Source organism: Myotis lucifugus, unplaced genomic scaffold (genome assembly GCF_000147115.1).
Source record: "Myotis lucifugus unplaced genomic scaffold, Myoluc2.0 scaffold_10, whole genome shotgun sequence".
NCBI classification, from domain to species: Eukaryota; Metazoa; Chordata; class Mammalia; order Chiroptera; family Vespertilionidae; genus Myotis; species Myotis lucifugus.
Genome location: NW_005871058.1, coordinates 2,277,399 through 2,297,774, shown reverse-complemented (window position 1 = coordinate 2,297,774; position 20,376 = coordinate 2,277,399). Strand labels below are relative to the sequence as shown.

Genomic DNA, 20,376 nt, shown 5'->3' with positions numbered 1-20,376 from the left:
AGGAGCCTATAATAGGAAGTGGATCTTTGAGGTTAAGAAGACAGAGATGAAAAATATACAGTTTTTTTAAATGTTTAAATTAAGACTAGTTGACACCTATTACCTATAAATAATACTTTTATAGATGATCCAAACTAATGGAAAACCCAAATGTCACCTTTAATCCTGACAATGAAATCTTTTATCGCCTTTTTGTTTTCATTTTTGGCTAGAAATTTACCTTTCTAAATCTGTGTCAAATAATTTGATATTAGAGCCAGTTTGTGAATCCCTTGTAAACATTCTCTGAGAAGAATCATATCAAGAATCAGGAACAAATGACTAACACTGGCAAAAACATCCCTGTAATAGGTGACAATGACACTTAATGAATACTTGCTATGTAAGTGCTTTGTGTGAATTATCTTAAATTTAATAAATGAGTGAGTGTGCTGTGCATGCGATAAAGGTTAAAGATATGTCATGTGGTTAATTGAATGTTGAGAGTATAATTCGGATGTTATTAAATCATTTTATAACTGACAGAGCAACTTTACTCATTTAATTTATTCATCCATTTTTTTAAAATTTATTAATTACTAGATATTGCTAGGTGAGAATACAAAGTTGGATATGGTAGCATCTCAGCCCTTCAGTTGTAGTTTAGTGTATTAACCTGGTGTTTCCTCCAGGTGTGTTGTACGGTAATATCCTAAAACATGCTATTGTATCCATGTATTTTTGACTTTCATATCTGATCATTTCCCTTTCATCTGTAGCTTAGAGCCATGCACAAAAGAGAAACACACACACACACACACACACACACACACACACAATAATTGTTGGATGGATGAGTTAAAGTGACACAAAACAAATGAAGTGAATGACAGCGACAGCCTTCAAGATATTAGTTACCTGCAACAATGGACCAAAATTAAAGGAAGGATTTCATTAAGAACAAATGTGAATGCCAACCGCACAAGCTTAATTTAGAGGAGACGGACATAAAGACCTACTGGTTTTTATTGCCTGGACATTCAGTTGAGTCTGTGACTGCCCCCAAAAGCTATGCCGTTGATAGTTCCATCTGTTTTATCAGTCCCCATATCTAGAGGACTGAATTTTGTTACAGCCCTCTACAAAGTAGAATGCATCTGGTTTTAAAGTGACCAACATGGTCTTAATGCTGTACTTTCAATTCAGCAATTGGCAAAAATAGGTTTATAGGTGTGATACAAATAAATAATATAATAATAAATAATAGCACAAGCATAAACTGTTTCGTGTACTCACAACTATAAACCTACTTTTGCCCACCCTTATATTTACTGTAATTCACCCTGATTCCTGCCTGTCCTGGTTGTGTTTTCAGAGACAGGGAGGCTGATTTCAGCTCGGTCCGAAGTAGACATTTCAAATATCTTCAACAGTATAACGATGGGCTGTCTTCCGCAGTTAGTGATTGACTTGTGAAGTAGGGTCCTTCCAAGGGTTGGACTACAACAGAATAATGTTTTAGAAGAGCCTTGACTAAGTGCCTCTGATGTCTCTCCCACATGTGATTCTGTGAACTATGGATGTACGTCTGTCACAAACAGAATTAGGACATTTCAGCTTCATCTGCCTTGTGTTACTCTTTCCACTGCAGCAATGAGTATTACCCAGCAGATCTGCAGGTCGCTCCAACCCAGGATCTGAGAAGAAAAAGCAAAGGAGTGGCAGCGGAGGAAACAGAAGAACCTGCTGCTGGAGACGATGAAGAGTTGGTGGAAGAGGACGTGCCCCAAGATGAACCCTCACAGAAGAAAACGACAAGAAGAGCTGCAACCAAGTAAGTTCAACATTGCTGTTACATCACACGCCCACGGTTCTCAGAGGAATGGGTGTAAGTCTCAGGGCCTTGATGGGAAATAGCCTTGGACGAGATCACCTGCTCAGATAACTATATACATTTTACATAAGTGCTGTATCTCCCTGGGTTTATTTTTTAATTAATTAATTTATTTATTTATTAATTTATTTTTTAGAGCCCAAAGAAACTGTCATCTTCCATGCATGTTGTTTGTTTGCTTTTTATTTCGTTCTTGTTTAGCCACAGAGTATTAGAGTTGGAATCATTTAATGATAGCTTTTTCTATGCATGATATTGCTGGGGCCCAGAGCTGTTAAATGGTCTTTGACCTGTGTTGTTGCCTTTTCATAGTGCCGGGGCATCGTGTTTGTGTGCTAGGGAAGCGAGTAATGGAACATCTGTCCTCTTATAAATAAGCGTGTCAGCACTTTTGCGTTGCCTTTTGACTTGTCTCCTTCTGGTTACCTTTTCTTCATGCTGTTATATTATCTCTTATTCTCTGGGTAACTCATTTACCTAAATTGTTAGAAACCTTAGAAAAGTAAGAAGTGGTCATGCTTGTAGAAGTTACTCCAGCAACTTGAAAATCATCTGAATTGCGGTGTCAGAGACCCACAGGATTTGGTGCCATTGTGTTATTTTAACACTTTAGATCTCAGCCTACATCTATTTGTTGAATTTCTCCCATGAGCCATTTACTAGTTTGCCCATTCATCAACTGTATTGAGTGCCTTTTGCTAAGTGCTGAGCTGCAGGTATGGACAGTACTTAGCCTCTGCATTGCAGGAAGCAAGGTCAAATGCCTAGTGAAATATTTTTATAGAGGAAATATGTTTAACAAGTTAAGCGCCCAGCCTGTTTTGTCTTCCAGATGGAAAGTATAATATCAGTCACCAGTGACTGACATGGGGCTTAACGTGTTAAAGGAGTTATGGGAGCACAGTAAAAAATGACTTAATCCTGTATAATAAATAGGTAATATGCAAATTGACCATCACACCCTCGCAGGATGGCCGCCCCCATGTGGTCAAAGATGGCAGCCACAAGATGGTCGGCAGGGGAGGGCAGTTGGGGGCGACCAGGCTGGCAGGGGAGGGCAGTTGAGGGCGATCGGGCCAGCAGGGGAGGGCAGTTGAGGGTGATCGGGCCAGCAGGGGAGGGCAGTTGAGGGCAATTGGGCCTGCAGGAGAGCAGTTAGGCATCGATCAGGCTGGCAGGGGTGTGTTTAGGGGGTGATCAGGCTGGCAGGCAGAAGTGGTTAGGGGCAATCAAGCAGGCAAGCAGTTGGAAGCCAGGAGTCCCAGATTGTGAGAGGGATGTCCGACTGCCGGTTTAGTGGGATCGGGCCTAAACCAGCAGTCGGACATCCCCTGAGGAGTCCCAGATTGGAGAGGGTGCAGGCTGGGCTGAGGGACACCTCCCCCCCTCCCTGTGTGAATTTTGTGCACTGGGCCTCTAGTTCTACCATAAAAGGAAGAAGACTTGTACAAAGTATAAGGCACCTTTGAAGCTGAAAGACGAAAGTTCGCCAGCAGCTAGGGCAGGGAAGGTCTCGCCAGCTTATGGAAATGGAGAGTAAGACAGAAGAAGGAAGGTCAAGGCCAAGTTTCGTACAACTAAAGTTCCTTCTCTGCTTCTGCCTTCTCACAGCTGTGAATGGTCTGTTCCCAACACTTTTTTGTAAGACACATTGCTGTTTTCTTCTTTATGTCCTTCAGCATAATAGCCAGCAAAATATTAGTCCTACTAGTTTGGTGAACAAATGAATAAGTTACCAGTCAAACCTCTTTCTTTCTCACCTGAACCTTCCCTCTTTTTACTGTGTCCCTGCCTTGTTTCTGCCAAATGAAACTGTTTCAACACACAGGTCCCTTAAACTACAAGTTATTTCACCTTCCTTCAATCTTTCATAACAACCATTTATACCTCCATCATGGGGCTACCCCTTGCCTTGAATTATTAGTTAATTTTTTATATATCTTCCATGAAAATCAAAAACTCTTACAGGATAAGGTCCATGTCTTAATTTTTCTGTCCCCTGTAGCCAAGACCTAGGCAATTGCTGATATACACCATGATTGAAAATCATGTTCTTGGTGCCATCTCAGTATATTCATAGTCCAAGTTAATAATCCTTCGTGGAACACACCCCTCACTGGCAAGTATTTAATGAGGATGTGCAGATTAGCTCCTGTTGCCTTTGGCTCTTTAAGGCTAAATGGTACATAAAAAATACTTCATAAATGTTGGGAGAAGAGTGCATGTGTCAGTAGGATCATTTAGAAGTTTATTTGTTAAACTGCAAGCACCCAGTGATAAGTAATTACAATGGACATTGCATCAGTCAGGGCTCTTTAGAGAAACTGAGCCAATGGAATGGAGATGCATGCATGCTTATGTATGTATGTATGGATGGATGGATGGATAAAGAGATGTGTTTTAAGGAATTGGCTCACCTGGTTGCAGGAGTCAGCAAGCCCAGAATTTTCAGGGCAGAATAACAAGCTGGAAACTCAGGCAGGACTTGATGCTGTAGTCTTGAGTCTGAAATCTGGAGGGTAAGATTTCTGTTCTAGTCTTGTAATAAAATTCCTTCTTTGGGAAATACCCGTTTTTGTTAAGGCCTTCAACTGATTGGATGAGGCCCATCACATTATTGAGGGTAATCTCTTATCAAAGTTCGTTTATTATAGATGTTAACATCTACAAAATACTTTCATCGCAGCACCTTGATTGGTGTTTCATTATATAAGTGGGTACTGTGATCTAGACAAGGTTTTTGGAATAATTGTCAGAGAAACTAAAATTGGTGAGTACTTCATCTAAAGAAAATAATCTCTGTTCTTTAATTTTGTAATACCCTGTCTTTCTCTCTCTCTTTTAAGGCAATTAATCGCTCATTTGCAAGTTTTCTCTAAGTTTTCGAATCCACGGGCCTTGTATCTGGAATCCAAATTATATGAGCTCTATCTTCAGGTAGGTAAATAAAGTCTTGCCTCTGCAATTATTTGTGAACTATTCTTTTCCATTTTCTTTGCCAAAATAACTTTTAGGTTTTCAATAATTGTTGAATAGAGCCCTGTCTGCATTCTAATATTTTTATAATATCTTCTATAGTATTTTAAAATATATATATTTATAGTATATATATATTTATAATATTTTTAAATATATATATTTTTAAGCTAACGGACATTTTCTATATCTTGAGAAACAGTTTTAGACAGTACTAATTTAGTTGATTTTAAAAGCATTTTTAGTAACCAAACATTGATGGGCTGTAATAACATAATTATATCATGGGAGGTAGCTTTTAGAAGGGAGTGCAGGTTGTGCCAACAACAGTTGACTACTTTTCACTTTTTGTCAAGTTAGGCTGATGGAGGGCTAGAATTTCAGGATCTGTTATATTGAGTGGAAGCAGGTAGTTGGCAGAATGGTCTGTTAAAAGCCACAATATATGACCCTAAATTCCAGGAAAGATTGAAGAAAAAATTTTAATGTCAGAAGCCAAGTAAGAATTGGATGTCATTCTCAGCCATCTGGGAAACAAAATTTTCTTTCTCCGTTTGGATGTTTTTTAGATGAAACATTTCATTTTGGCATTTCAGCAGAACTTATCCGTATCTGCCCATAATTCGAATCTAATTCGTTTGTAAAGCCAGAGCTCAAGTCTCAGGTGACCACAGGAAGCCAGAATCTGAACTGGATGATCAGAGTGGCCTCAGAGCAGGTCTCTCCTGGCCTTATACTGACAGCCGTTACCTTCACGGTTTTATCAAGAGCTTTTTCTCAGCACAGGACCAGCTCATTTGGTGTAAATCCCGATTGTGTAGGGAATTGGTCTTGGCCAAAAGACTGACGGACCCAAAGGTCTGGTGTACGGGATGCAGATGTTAGAGTTTTGTTTTTATTTTGTTCTTTGCTCATATTCTCTTCATCCTTGTTTAACCTCAGGGAAATGTTAGGCTTTTGTCAGGAATCAGCATTAAACCACATCTAAAAATTTGAATTCTAAGAAACCTAATTTTATAGATTAACACAAATAAATTACTATCCCATGGTATGCATGTATGAGACTTCATTGATTTATTCTATGAAATATCATCCTTAGTTGTTGCTCCATCAAGATCAGATGGTACAAAAAATAACCCTGGATTGCATAATGACGTATAAACATCCACATATTCTCCCTTACAGGTAAGTTATTTAAAGCTAAAGAAATGCTATTTCTTTGATTGATTTTTATCTTTCTATCTGAGAGCCTCTTCTAAAATAATTTTATTAAGGCCTTGGAAATTTCCTTTTTTTCTAAGGAAATCATAATGCTGTTTTAGGTAAGAAATTAAAACTGGGAGTATATTTATTTGTTAAGAGTGCTTCTCCATATCCATAATAATAAGGTGGGAAAGAGAATATTAATTTAAAAGTATGTGTTGAGAACATTATATCATTTTTCCTTGCTTATATAATGTCTTAAAATTTTGGTGACTACTTATAGCAAATCATAACAATCACTTTAAAAACTGAAGAAAGCTTTTGTATTATGCTCTTTGAAACAGCTGAATTAATGACTAAGTCTAACTCTTTATAATCCCTTTTATCTTTTAAAAATTGAGAACCTATCATTTTGGAAGGTATTTCTGTGAAGATTTTCTTTATGGATGTCAACTACTTTATAGACTATTCTTTAGTATCTATTTTTTGTTACACGTAGTACTCTACCATATTGCATTTTTTTTAAAAAGTACTATTGATTATTAATTGATGATTTTTGCTGTTTTTAAAGGGAAAATTTACAGAGATTGCTTGAAGACAGAAGCTTTAAGGAAGAGATAGTGCATTTTAGCATTTCAGAAGATAATACAGTAGTGAAAACAGCCCACCGAGCAGATCTGTTTTCAGTTCTGATGAGGTATTTGTATTGTTTAAATTCTGGTTTATTTTTATATTTTTAAATATATGTTTTCATTGATTTCAGAGAGGAAGGGAGAGAGAGACAGAAACATCAGTGGTGAGAGAGAATCATTGATCAGTTGCCTCCTGCACACCCTCCCTGCACACCCGATCGAACCGGCAACCCAGGCATGTGCCCTGACCGGGAATTTAACCATGGCCTCCTGGTTCATGAGTCGATGCTCAACCACTGAGCCTGGCTAAATACTGATTTTTTTAATAGTTTATCTCAAAAACAATTGTGGATATTAATAGTATTATGATTCTTTCAGTAGTTGTGAAATTCAACATTGCTCTAAGTTTTACTGTTGAGAAGTAATAAAAATAATTCCTTTGTTTGGTATGTAACTAAATATGAGATATAAAAGGTATTGACTTTTTGTGTTACTTATTTAACCATTTCATCACAAAACTTTGTTATTAGTTTTAATATTTTTCATTGGATTTTCTTGCTCAAAAAAAATAGTAGTAAATAACAGTCATCAGTCAGATTGTTAGTCTCTATTATAAACCCTTTGAGGTAATAAAATAGAAAGTCCTTACTGCTTTTTAGGGGGCCTGGAATGGCCTCGTCCAGTCAGCCTCTCTAACCATATCTCTTCCATTTACCGTGCCCTCAGAGCCCACTTTAGAGTCCTTGGACTTGCCATCCCTCTGCTTGGAACACTTAACAGTTAACTCCTCTTCACTCAGCCTCATCTCCAGAATCATATTATCCGAGATGCCTTCCCCGACCTCATTATATAAGGTCACACCCTGATCACTCTAGTCCCTTACCTCTCTTTATTTTTCTTCACTATACTCATCATCCAACATAGCTCTTCTTATTTCTCTAGCTAGAAGGTGAACTCTATGGCCTCTAGTAAATATTGGTCAAGTTAATTTTGTGTCCTCTTTTATAATATAAAATCTTTTTCTGTTTTTTTGTATTGGTTTTGTTGGTTTGTTTGTTTTTTTAATGGTCATGTTGCCTACATAGCCTAGAACAGTGATCGGCAAACTGGCCCCTTGAGTGTGGCTCTTCCACAAAATACCACGTGCGGGTGCACATGTACAGTGCGATTGAAACTTTGTGGCCCATGCCACAGGGCCAAAGAGCCGCATGTGGCTCGCGAGCCGCGGTTTGCCGACCACTGGCCTAGAAGAACTAACTGTGGAGGTGATGGTGCTGCTGCTGGTGGTGGTGATCATCCTTGTGTTGCTTCTGGATTTAACAGTAATGCTTCTAGAACAGCCACTTTTTTGGGGAGGGTAGTATTTATTTTTATTGTCGAAAGTATTATAGATGTCCCCTTTTTTTTCCCCATTGGCCCCCTCCACCCCACATCTGCCCCCACCCTCCCAGGCCTTCACCGCACTATTGTCTGTGTCCATGAGTTATGCATATCTATAATAATAAAAGCATAATATGTTAATTAGACTGGACAGCTGAACGACCTTCCGGACATCATTCTAGACGTCTTTCCAGATGAAGCCATAGTGGCAGGGGCCAAGGCAGAGGTGGTCAGGGGCGATCAGGCAGACAGGCAAGCAATTAGGGATGATCAGGCAGGCAGGCGAGAGGTTGGGGTGATGAGTTAGGCAGGCAGAGTGGTTAGGGGTGATCAGGCAGGCAGGCAGGCCAGCAGTTAAGAGCCAGTGGTCCTGGATTGCGAGAGGGATGTCCGACTGCTGGTTTAGGCCCGATCCCAGGGACAGTCAGATATCCCCCAAGGGGTCCTGGATTGCGAGAGAGTACAGGCAGGCTGAGGGACCCCCACCCCCCAGTGCACGAATTTCGTGCACCAGGCCTCTAGTATGCATAAAAGTTCTTTGGTTAATCTCTTCCCACCTACCCCACCTTCCCTCTCACATTTGTCAATCTGTAGAACAGCCACTTTTTAAAAAATATATATGTTTTAATTGACTTATAGAGAGAGGAAGGGAGAGGGATAAAGAGATGGAAACATCAATGAGAGAGGAACATCATGTATCGGCTGCCTCCTGCATGGCCTCTGCTGGGGATTGAGCCTGCAGCCTGGCCATGTGCCCTGACAGGGAATTGAAACAGCGACCTCTTGGTTTCTGGGTCGATGCTCAACTGCTGAGCCACACCAGCCAGGTAGAACAGCCACTTTTAAAGTGTGGTCTGCTTTGTCTTGACAGGCTGTCCCTGAGACACTGTTCAGAGGTTCACAGAGTGAAAATTTTTTTCCTAATATGACTGAGACATTACGTCAGAAAGTTTTATCATGCTAAGAAAGTAGCTTTTATTACTAGGTTACTTACTATGTCATGAGGAATGGATGTTGAATTTTATTAGAATGCCTATTAAGCATGTAATAATTTTTTCCTATGAGCCATTGACCTATATTAATCTAATAGATTTTATTAATTATTATTTCTTGCATTTCTGGGATAATCCTTATCTTGTTTTAATGCAGCATTGGATACTGTAATTAGAAATGTTGTGTTTTATTTTCACAGGAAGACTAGTATACAGTTTTGTTCCTTAACCCTTCTCATTATCACAGTTAGACCACCTTCATAAATGGAAAAGTACCATTTCCTGCTTTCTCTCTTGGAAATTGTTTTTCCTTGAATGTTTAAAAAATGTATCTGTAAAACTATATGAGTTCCACGTTTACTCAGGATTACTGGCCTATTTAGGTTTTCTTCTTAAGTTATTTTTGCTTATTTATACATGAGATTTCCCCCCAGGAAATTACCCATTTAATTGAAATCTTTCTAGTTTCCTTATGGTACTTGTATTCTCATTTTATTTCCTTTTAATCTATATATAGTTGTTTTCATTCTTTCATTAGACTTACCTTTGGCTTGCCTACTTTAATTGCACTTTTTTCTTCTTTATTATTTCCTTCTTCCTGCTTCCCTTAACCTTGTTTGTGTGTGTGTGTGTGTGTGTTGATGTTTAACTAAATTTCCATGTTAAATAATATCCAAATCCTATTTCATTCTTCCTTGTTTCATAGTATATCCATTTAAATCTGTTGAGTTGCTATGCTACCCTTTTCAGGAAAACAAAACACGTAGTATTGTGTTTCAGGGTTAATGTGCAAACAAAATAATGTTCTTTTGACATCTTAGGATTTTGTATGGGCGAATGAAGAATAAGACTGGGAGTAAAACTCAGGGGAAATCTGCGTCAGGCACCCGCACGGCCATTGTTCTGAGGTTCCTGGCTGGGACCCAACCAGAGGAGATCCAGATATTCCTGGACCTGCTGTTTGAACCTGTGAAGCACTTCAAGAATGGTAGCTGTCAACCTCCTGACACTCTGAGTGTGTGTTGTCTGCTGTAGACTTCTAATGTCTCAGGCTAGGTGTCCGCTCTTGGTATCTTTCTGATGGGGTTGCTCCTCAAAACCTCAGTGGTGGTCTTTTGGCTGAAATGCAATTCATTTTAAACTTTGATTGGATTAGATGGAGCTCACAGTTGATCACAGCTGATAGGCACCCATGAGTTAGGAATCCCCTGAATAGAAAATGTGTATTTTGTTGTTGCTGCTGTGCAGTTAGGCCATTTGAGACTGGTACTCAACTACATACAACAAATAGGCTTCTCCTAAGAATCTTAAAGCATGCTACAAAATTAAACTTAATTGTCTTGGTATTATGCATTCACTGAGTCATTCATTTACTGAGTAATGATTTGTTGAATACCTCCTGTAACCCAAAACTCTGTTGGAAATAGAGTATTTATAATCTCTGCTCTCACCTCATGGTCTAAATGAAGTGGGTATAATAAGTGTATTCAGTGAGCTGTAATGCTCTGTGGTATGTTCTCTGGTATGCATGTTAGTAATTAATAATAATAATAATGGCTAACATTTATTGAGTGCTAACTTCATGCCACATGTTATGACGGGTCCCTTTACACTGTAAAGGGTTCTCAACCTTCCTAATGCCATGACCCTTTAATACAGTTCCTCATGTTGTGGTGACCCCCAACCTTAAAATTATTTTCGTTGCTACTTCATAACTGTAATTTTGCTACTGTTATGAATCGTAATGTAAATATCTGATATGCTATATGTGTTTTCCGATGGTTGCGACCCACAGGTTGAGAACCGCTGCTTTACAGACAATTCAGTTAAACCTTAAAACAACCATATGAGGTATCATTAACTTTTGCCTCCATTTTATAAATGTAGAAACTGAGGCTTAGAGAAGGAAGTATTTTGTCCATGGCCTCTCAGCTAGAAAATGGTTAGAATTCTAGTCCAGATCTTTTTTACTACAAAACCTCTAATCCAGTTTCATAATTGCTTCAGGCAAACATATACTAGTATATTTATTTGTAGGATAATGTGTGGCATTTGTTTTGTATTTTTTCTGTGAAAATGGATCCAGCAATTAAAAAGGTTTTCACTCGGCATAATGTTGCTCTGTGAGGGAAGCTGGCTCTAATGAATACGAGATTTTGTTCAATGTAATAGCCTCTGGTTAAAAGGGCAGCTATAAATGATACTCTCATGGATGGAACACTTAGGTATGTGAATCAGCGAGCTATCATCTCATACCATTTGGTTAGAAGTAAAGCTCAAGCATTAAAAGTTCAATTAGGAAATAAGTTCATAAAGGACTGTTGTTTCATTTATTTCCCAAGGGCTACAAGAAAAATAAAACATTTGGTTCTCAGCCCCCAGGAGCTTATAATGTAGCCAGATATTTTTTGTGAAACTCTGAAGTCAGCATAGTCAGTGGAAGCTGAGAGAGAAAATGCTGGGAGAGTTTCTAGATGGAATAAAAGACTATTAGAAGCTTGCATTTTGAGAATAGTATAAGTAGGATGAGAATTGGGCTTAGACACTTAGTTCTGTCACAAGTTTCTTACTCTTTTATCCCTCGGTTTCCTCATCTATCCTACATAATAAAAGCCTAATATGCTAAGTGTCTGGTTGACCAGTCCACATTTCAACCAATCAAAGTGTAATATGCTAATGATATGCTAAGGCTGCTCAACCACTCACTATGACGTGCACTGACCACCAGGAGGCAGACGCTCCCACCGGTAGGTTAACTTGCTGCTGGGGTCCGGCCAATTGGGACTGAGTGATATGGGCCAGACATGCCCTGGAGCTATCCTGCGGTCCCTCCCCATCTGGCCAACCTCCCATGTCTCTCCCTGGCCCCGATCATGCACCAGTGGGGTCCCTCAGCCTGGCTGCACCCTCTCGCAATCTGGGACTCCTCGGGGGATGTCGGAGAGCCCATTTTGGCCCGATCCCACAGGCCAGGCTGAGGGACCCCACTGGTGCACGAATTCCTGCACCGGGCCTCTAGTAAAGAGATAATATTAGTGAAACCTAACATACCTAGCTCATTGAACATTTGGTAAGGATCAGAAGGAGAAAATCAATGAGGAAAGTATATTATCATCTATAGATTACTATAACAATAGAAAATACTGTATTACTGAGTGTATTACTGAGGGAAATTGAAATGAAGCTATAATAACAATGATAACAATAAGCTGTAACAATAACAAAATAATTGCCTTTTACATGATACCTCTGTTCCTCTGTTTCCCTAGGAGAATGCCATTCTGCCGTCATCCAGGCAGTGAAAGATTTGGATTTGTCTAAAGTTCTTCCTGTAGGTCGTCAGCATGGTATCTTAAATAGCCTTGAAATAGTATTGAAGAACATTAGCCATCTGATCAGTCCATACCTACCAAAGATCTTGCAGATACTGCTCTGCATGACAGCGACTGTGTCACACATCCTTGACCAACGAGAAAAGGTGAGAGAGATTCTCTGTATATGCTTTTGGGGGCGCTAGTAAGAGTCTGTGTTGTATTTGGGAAATTGGTTGCGACTTGAATACCTCACGTCCTTCCAGGTTAAATCTGTCTTATGCAAAGTGTCTTTAAAATAGTTTTTCATATAATGGAGATCTTCATTGTTAGCAGTATTTATGTATGGTCAGAAAATGCAAATTATATCAAGTGTATATTTTAAAAGGATATGAAATAGAGAGTGAGTTCTATATGCATCTCAGAAACCAAAGTCGGGCAGAGCAGAGTTGAGCTGATGTTTCTTAGATTTTAATTTTAGGAGCCTAGAGATGAAGGACATCTTCCAATTCTCATTTATCCAGACAGCTAGAGAATGAATAGAGTACTGTTAGCATTATCCTTGTTGTTTTGACAGAGTTACCCAGAGCTCTTTTAAAAGTAAATGCTTGATTGCTGTACTTGCTGTGTTTTGACTACAGATAAGAAGCAAGGCCAGGCAAGACAAGCCAGCTAGCCAACTGCAAAAAACAAACAAACAAACAAAAAAAAAACTTCATATAGTGCTGCTCAGTAAATATGTTCTGAGTTGTATTCAAGACAGTAGTTAGTATGCTCTGTTGAAATAGGTATGTGAACATAAGTAAACTCTGGAGTTCAGGGAAACTTAATGTCTTTATGGGTTAAAGCAGGGGTGGGCAAACTTTTTGACTCGAGGGTCACAATGGGTTCTTAAACTGGACCGGAGGGCCGGAACAAAAGCATGGATGGAGTGTTTGTGTGAACTAATATAAATTCAAAGTAAACATCATTACATAAAAGGGTACGGTCTTTTTTTTTTTTTTAGTTTTATTCATTTCAAACCAGCCGGATCCGGCCCGTGGGCCGTAGTTTGCCCACGGCTGGGCTAAAGGCTTCTGGAGAAAATAGAACGTGAAGTGAAAATTCAGACTCAGATTTTTGCTGTGGTTTCTCAGCTCATGATAAACAGACACAGCTTTAATTTGGCTGAAGTTTCATTTGTTTTATGGAGTTGCCTGGTGAACTGCCTCTCAAATATGGCCATGATAACTGAAAATTGACAGCCAAAATTTATGCTGCTTTTGGGGGCTGTGCATAGATATAAATCTGCTTTAGTAATGAAATAATATTCTCTGATTACCAAGATCCAGAATGCACCTTCCATTTCGGTAGGCACTGTTTTGTTTTCCTCTTTTTTTTCAGTCATTACTTCAGCAAATATTAATTGAGCCCTACTCTGTGTGTGGCACTGATCTAAGCACTGGGGATGGAGAGTGAACAAAGCATTTGTCCCTTTCCTTGTTCAGTAAATACTTATTTCATCTGTGCTGTCTACCAGGCAATGTTCTAGGTGGGGAATTAGAAAGGTAAGGACTCAGTACCATGTGGAGAAAAGTGAGAGGAAAATAAAATGAGACCCATTTATAGATCTCTAAATGTCATTCTTTGTGGAACTCTCTCCTGTCTAGTACCCTCTTCCCCGTGAATTTTAGCTATCTCGGCCCACCCCCTCAAACTCCATGGCTCTGTCTTCTCATCTTGGAAAGATGACTAGACTTTGCCTTCTCACACTGATGCCTGACACTCCTCTCCAGGCGAAATGATGGGGAATGTGTAGGGCTTACTTCATCTGTTACTTCTCTATTGGGGCTTACTGTCATCTGCTGCCTGCTGTCCAGTGTCTGAAAATTATTGTTTCATATATTCTGGTAAATTGTCTAGTGTCAGAGAGGGTAGGCTAAATCTGATCCCTGTTGCTCCATTTGACTGGAATGGGAAAATCACCAGAAAGGAACAGGCAGACAGTCCTCCAACTATCATTGGCTGGGAGTCCAATACCGTGAACACCTCCTGGTACCTGGGGCATCAAGAAGAGTCCTCGGCAGGGGATTGCCTCAGGAGTGGACCCAGATTAGTCCTGGGATTAAGGATGCTTTGGTGCCACCTTATAAAGCTGAAAAAGACCACACTTTTCCCAAGTAAATGAACTGCATCCCAGAACAAAACTCAAAAACATTCAAATGATTTAAAAAACAATAAAATTCACAGTGTCTGACATTCAGGCAAGTTTTACCAGGCATCCCAAGGAGGAGGACAATTTTATGCATGATGAGGACAAAAACTAGTCAATAGAAGCAGACCCAGAAATGACAGAGATGGTAGAATTAGAGACTTAAGACAGCTATTAGAAACACACTCCATATATTCACAAAACTAGAGGAAAGCATGAACATGTTGAGGAGAGACATCAAGATGTGAAGAATTTAAAATAAAATAAGAGAATGTGGTAGGGAGTGACCAAAGTGGGGGTAGATGGGTGCTGCTTTAACTAGGATGGTCAGGGTCCTCACGCAGGAGGTAATATTTGAGTTTGCACCTATTAGTCCATGGGAAGAACATTTGGGGCAGAGATAATGATTTGTAGCCTAAAGTCCCTGAGGTAGAACAGCCTCGGCCCTTTCTGAGAACAGGGCAGAAGGACGAGGTGGCTAGAGCACAAGGAGCAGGAAGAATCGTGTAATGAGCTCAAGAGGCAGGTAGGGCCTTATGGGCTGTGCCAAGGAGTTGGCTTTACTTCCAAGTGTACTGGGAAACCCCTGAGAGGTTTGTCGTAGGAGGGATGATAAGCTCAGTTGGATGTTTTAAAAATATCACTTTTATTCCTTTGTGGAAAATAGACTGTGCAGGGGCCAAGAGTGGAAGCTGAGAAGAGGTCTTGGAGCCCGGGCTGGTGTGGCTCAGTTGGTTGGAGCATGACCCATGCACCATAGGGTCAGAGCAGGTTCAATCCCTGGTCAGGGCACCTATGGAGGCAGCTGATCAATGTTTCTCACATTGATGTTTCTCTCTCTCTTCCTCCCTCCCTCTCTGAACTCAATAAAATAACCTATCTTGGGTGAGAATTAAAGAAAAGAGAGATTTTGGAAGATTCTTTATGTTATGAGGATGATAGGAAGCATTATGTAAAAATTCTCTTTTATGCCTTATAGCGAGTGACAGTGACTTTATCTCTATATGGATACGTTAAATCCTGAATGGTTAAAGGTTTTTTGTTAATCCACACCCTAGGATATTTTTTTCATTGAATTTTAGAAAGAATGGAAGGGATAGAGGGAAGAGCGGAGAGAGAAACATCAATATGAGAGAGACACATCAATTGGTTGCCTCCCACACACGCCCCAGTCGGGGCCGGGGATCGAAGCTGCCACCCAGGTACGAATCGAACCCATGACCCTTTGGAGCACGGTCCAACTCTCTAATCACTGAGCATGCCAGCTAGGGCTGGTTAAAGGTTTTATAAACCCTCTGTAATTCTTCCGCCTTTTTGGTTAAGGTAGAAGTCAATCAGTAATACAGCCTTGCTCCTGTGTCAACAATCAGTAACTCAGAGGATCATTTGTGCAATTTCACAGTTCATTAGTCAGTGAGTTGCTAAGCTTCTTGACAGGTAGGCATTTTTCTTATTTTTTTAAAAAATTCTTGGACAAATCCAAAGAATTCTTTGAGGTGCTATAATGAATTATTGCACAGTAATATTGCTTAAATAAGTTAAAGTTCTACCTTTGTGTGTTTGAACTACATTACACATTTACTTTTGGATCTTTCGGATCCTCTGAGGTATTGACTGGTACTCAGATGTATATTGTGAGGGTAGCTTTGGTTTGGCTTTATTTTTCTTTACATTTGAACAGTGCAGTAATTTGGAAACATACATAAACTCAGGCCTGTTGGTTATTCCTCTAGAAACTAAAGTCCATAATTGCTTGCTTGCAGGATTTTCCTCCAGTTTATCCAACAGTTAGCAGATTGGGCAGCTGGTGCTATAGTTACAGAAGTGAATGGAACACACAGGTCCTACCCCACAGAGAAGGGGCTTGGTAGTGCGGTTGGGGAAAAGGTGGAGGGGGTCTGATTTGATACCGTGTTTGCAAAGATTAGTTTCTCATTTGCTCCAAGGGATCATGATACCATGTGGTTTTTTTTCAAATATCAGTTTTTATCTTTCATCAAACATGATACAGCTGATAATTTTTGCCATTAGAATTGAAGCAGAACAGAATGACTTGTAACTGTGTCACCTTATCCTTGCCTGTCATTTCCTGTCTTTGTGACTTGTATAAGGAGATAATTAACCAAAAGTACATGGTAGAAGCTTGCTGGGTATGTGAAATATCATGATTCCTCAGACTTACACAGCAAATTAATGGTGTCCTTGTACCTATTCACTTGAATTGAAAATGTGCACTTCCCGATTCAAATACCTCTGTTGATTAGAATATTAGGTCTTCATGAGAAATAACTTCCCTTTTAGTTTTTTCATAAGATCTTGGCCATAAGATTTGATACTCATTTATTAGAGCATTTGTGTTGTCTTGAGAAATTTCAGGGTGGTTTTTAGATTTTTATGTAGGTAATTAAAGTCATATGTAAAAATAAGTTGCCACTTATAGATCCAGAGTCCACAGTATATTTATCAAGTGGAAAAACATTTAGGGGTTGAGTCTTAACCCATGTGGTTTTGTTTTGTTTTAATATATATTTTTATTGATTTCAGAGAGGAAGGGAGATGAAGAGAGAGAGATAGAAACATCAGTGATAGAGAGAATCATTGACTGGCTGCCTCCTGCACACCCCACACTGGGAATTGAGTCCACAACCCAGGCATGTGCCCTAGACTGGAATCGAACCCAGGACCCCCTAGACTGGAATCGAACCCAGGACCCTTCAGTTTACAGGCCGGCGCTCTATCCACTGAGCCAAACTGGCTAGGGCCCATGTGTTTGGATTTTACAAATTCTGTGCTCAGGAGAAATCTCTCTGAGTCCTTTTTCTCTCTCTCTCTGCCTAGCCTAAACATCTTCATCCTTTAAAATCCATTGGAAATTCTGCCTCTTCCATGAAGCTTTACCCTTCTCAAATTTATAATTCCTTCCCTCTCAGATATCTTCAGCATTTTCAGTCACATAATTTAATAAATTTTCCTTCATTAAGATTTTATGTATATATATACTTTTAAATCCCTAGCCAAGGATATGTTTATTGACTATAAAGAGAGAGAGGGAAGGAGGGAGAGAGACAGAGACAGAAACATCAATTGGTTGTCTCGTATAAGCACCTCGACTGGGGATTGAATGAACCTGCAACCTGGGTATGTGCCCTGACCTGGAATTGAACCCGAGACCTTTCACTGTACAAGATGAAGCTCTAGCCAACTGACCCACACTGGCCAGGGCCTTCAGTAAGATTTTAAGCTGAGGTCAGGACTATGGCTATCATGCCATTGGACCCAACAGTGGGACTCAGTAAATTGTTCCACTCTGAGCCAGAACCAAATGCCTTCATATTTGTGATTTTTCTAACTCCATAGAGAAGGAGATGCCCTGCAAAGAAGCAGTGTCTGTCACAAAAGAAGGTGCTGTTAATTCAGACATCCACCCACTTCAGCTTTGGTGCCTCTGAAGAGACACATCTTGTTTTCTTACAAATTACATTTTTCTTTGAATTACATATTTCGAGATCTTCCCTTGCCTTATCAGTACCCACAAAGTATTTCACTGTATAGAGAGAGCATAAAATCTTTAGCTAGTTCCCTAGACTGAGTTTAACAAGAATAATTTAAAACTCCTAATTTTAACCAAGGTAATATATATATATATATATATATATACTAGAGGCGCGGTGCACAAAAATTTGTGCACTGGCGGGGGGTGGCGGTATCCCTCAGCCCCACTTGTGCCCTCTCACAGTCTGGGACCCCTCGGGAGATAACGACCTGCTGGCTTAGGCCCGCTCCTGGGTGGCAGAGGGCAGGCCAAATCCCTAGGTGCCTGCCCCTCAGCCCCTGGTCGGGCTCAGAGCAGGGCCGATTGGGGAGTTGGGGCGCCGCCCCATCATGCACAGAGCAGGGCGGATCAGGAGGTTGCGATGCCACCCTCAGTCACGCCCATTTTAGGGCCGATTGGGGGGTTGGGGCGCCGCCGCCTGTCATACTCAAGGCAGGGTCCATGGGGAGGTTGCGGCGCCACCCCCTGTGATGCACAGAGCAGGGTCGATCAGGGGGTTGGGGAACTCCCCCCTGTCATGCACAGAGCAGGGCCCATCAGGGGGGTTGGGGAGCTCCCCCCTGTCACACACAGAGCAGGGCCGATCAGGGGGTTGAGGAGCTCCCCCCGTCACTCACAGAGTAGGGCCAATAGGGGAGTTGGGGCACCGCCCCCTGTCACATACAGAGCAGGGCGGATCAGGGGGTTGGGGCGCTGCCCCCTGTCATGCACAGAGCAGGGCCCATCAGGGGGGTTGGGGCTCCATACCCTGTCACACACAGAGCAGGGCCCATCAGGGGGGTTGGGGCTCCATACCCTGTCACACACAGAGCAGGGCCTATAAGGGGGTTGGGGAGCTCCCCCCTGTCATGCACAGAGCAGGGCCCATCAGGGGGTTGAGGAGCTCCCCCCTGTCATGCACAGAGCAGGGCGGATCAGGAGGTTGCCATGCAACCCTCAGTCACGCCCATGGTAGGGCCGATTGGGGGGTTGGGGCGCCGCCCCCTGTCATACTCAAGGCAGGGTCGATGGGGAGGTTGCGGCGCCACCCCCTATCACACACAGAGCAGGGCAGATCAGGGGGTTGGGGCGCTGCCCCCTGTCACCCACAGAGCAGGGCTGATCAGGGGGTTGGGGCACTCCCCCCCTGTCACACTCAGGGCAGGGCCGATGGGAAGGTTGCGGCTCCACCCTGTCACACACAGAGCAGGGCCCATGGCGGGGTTGGGGCGCCGCACCCTGTCACACACACAGCAGGGCCGATCAGGGGGTTGGAGAGCTCCCCCCTATCAGGCACAGAGCAGGGCTAATCAGGGGTTTGGGGCGCCTTCCCCTGTCATGAACAGAGCAGGGCGGATAGGGAGGTTGTGGCCCCACCCCCTGTCACACACAGAGCCGCAGGGCGATCAGAGGGTTTGGGCGCTGCCCCCTGTCACGCTGCTCCAGGGGCCAGGAGGCCTCGCTGCTCCACTAATCCCGGTGCTGGGAGGCCTCTCTGCTCCGCTGATCCCGGTGCTGGGAGGCCTCTCTGCTCCGCTGATCCCGGTGCTGGGAGGCCTCTCTGCGCCGCTGATTCCGGTGCCGGGAGACCTCGCTGCTCAGCTGATCCCGGTGCTGGGAGGCCTTGCTGCTCCGCTGATCCCGGTGCCGGGAGGCCTCGCTCCTCCGCTGATCCTGGTGCTGGGAGACATATTACCCTTTTACTATATAGTATAGAGGCCTGGTGCATGGGTGGGGGCCAGCTGGTTTGCCCTGAAGGGTGTCCCAGATCAGGGTGAGGGTTCCGCGTGGGTGCCTGGCCAGCCTGGATGAGGGGATGATGGCTGTTTGCAGCTGGTCACACCCCCTTCAGGGTGGGGGTCCCCACTGGGGTGCCTGGCCAGTCTGGGTGAGGGGCTGAGGGCTGTTTTCAGGCTGGCGGGTGACTGAAGCTCCCAACCTCTCCTTTTTTACTTTTTTTTTTTATTCTGGGATTTATTTACCTTCTATGCCTGTCACTGGAGCTGAGAGCCGGCTTTAACTCTGAGGCTCGGCTCCAGCTCTGAGACCTCGGCTGCTGAAAGCAGGTTTCTGGGCTTTGTTTACCTTCTGTATTTGAAACTTTGTTGCGACTCCAGCTCTGAGTTCCCGGCTGACTGAAAGCAGGTTTCTGGGTTTTGTTTAGCTTCTATATTTGCAACAATGTTTCTCAGAGAGCAGCTCAGAGCCCAGAAACGGCAGGTGGGGAACATTGGCTTCCTCTGTCACTGGAGCAAGCAAGCTTCCTGTTCGCTTCAGGGCCTGGCT

At 42.1% G+C, this 20,376-nt stretch overlaps 1 protein-coding gene across 1 annotated transcript in view; it reads left to right on the top strand.

The window, feature by feature from the left end:
* UTP20 (UTP20, small subunit processome component) overlaps positions 1–20,376 on the top strand; it is an 85,508-nt gene that overhangs the window by 30,162 nt on the left and 34,970 nt on the right. The window contains exons 22-27 of the mRNA XM_006084088.3: positions 1,631–1,813; positions 4,720–4,810; positions 5,949–6,034; positions 6,624–6,749; positions 9,878–10,044; positions 12,326–12,534. Coding sequence (XP_006084150.1) covers positions 1,631–1,813; positions 4,720–4,810; positions 5,949–6,034; positions 6,624–6,749; positions 9,878–10,044; positions 12,326–12,534 — 862 coding nt within the window. The remainder of the gene's footprint in view (positions 1–1,630; positions 1,814–4,719; positions 4,811–5,948; positions 6,035–6,623; positions 6,750–9,877; positions 10,045–12,325; positions 12,535–20,376) is intronic.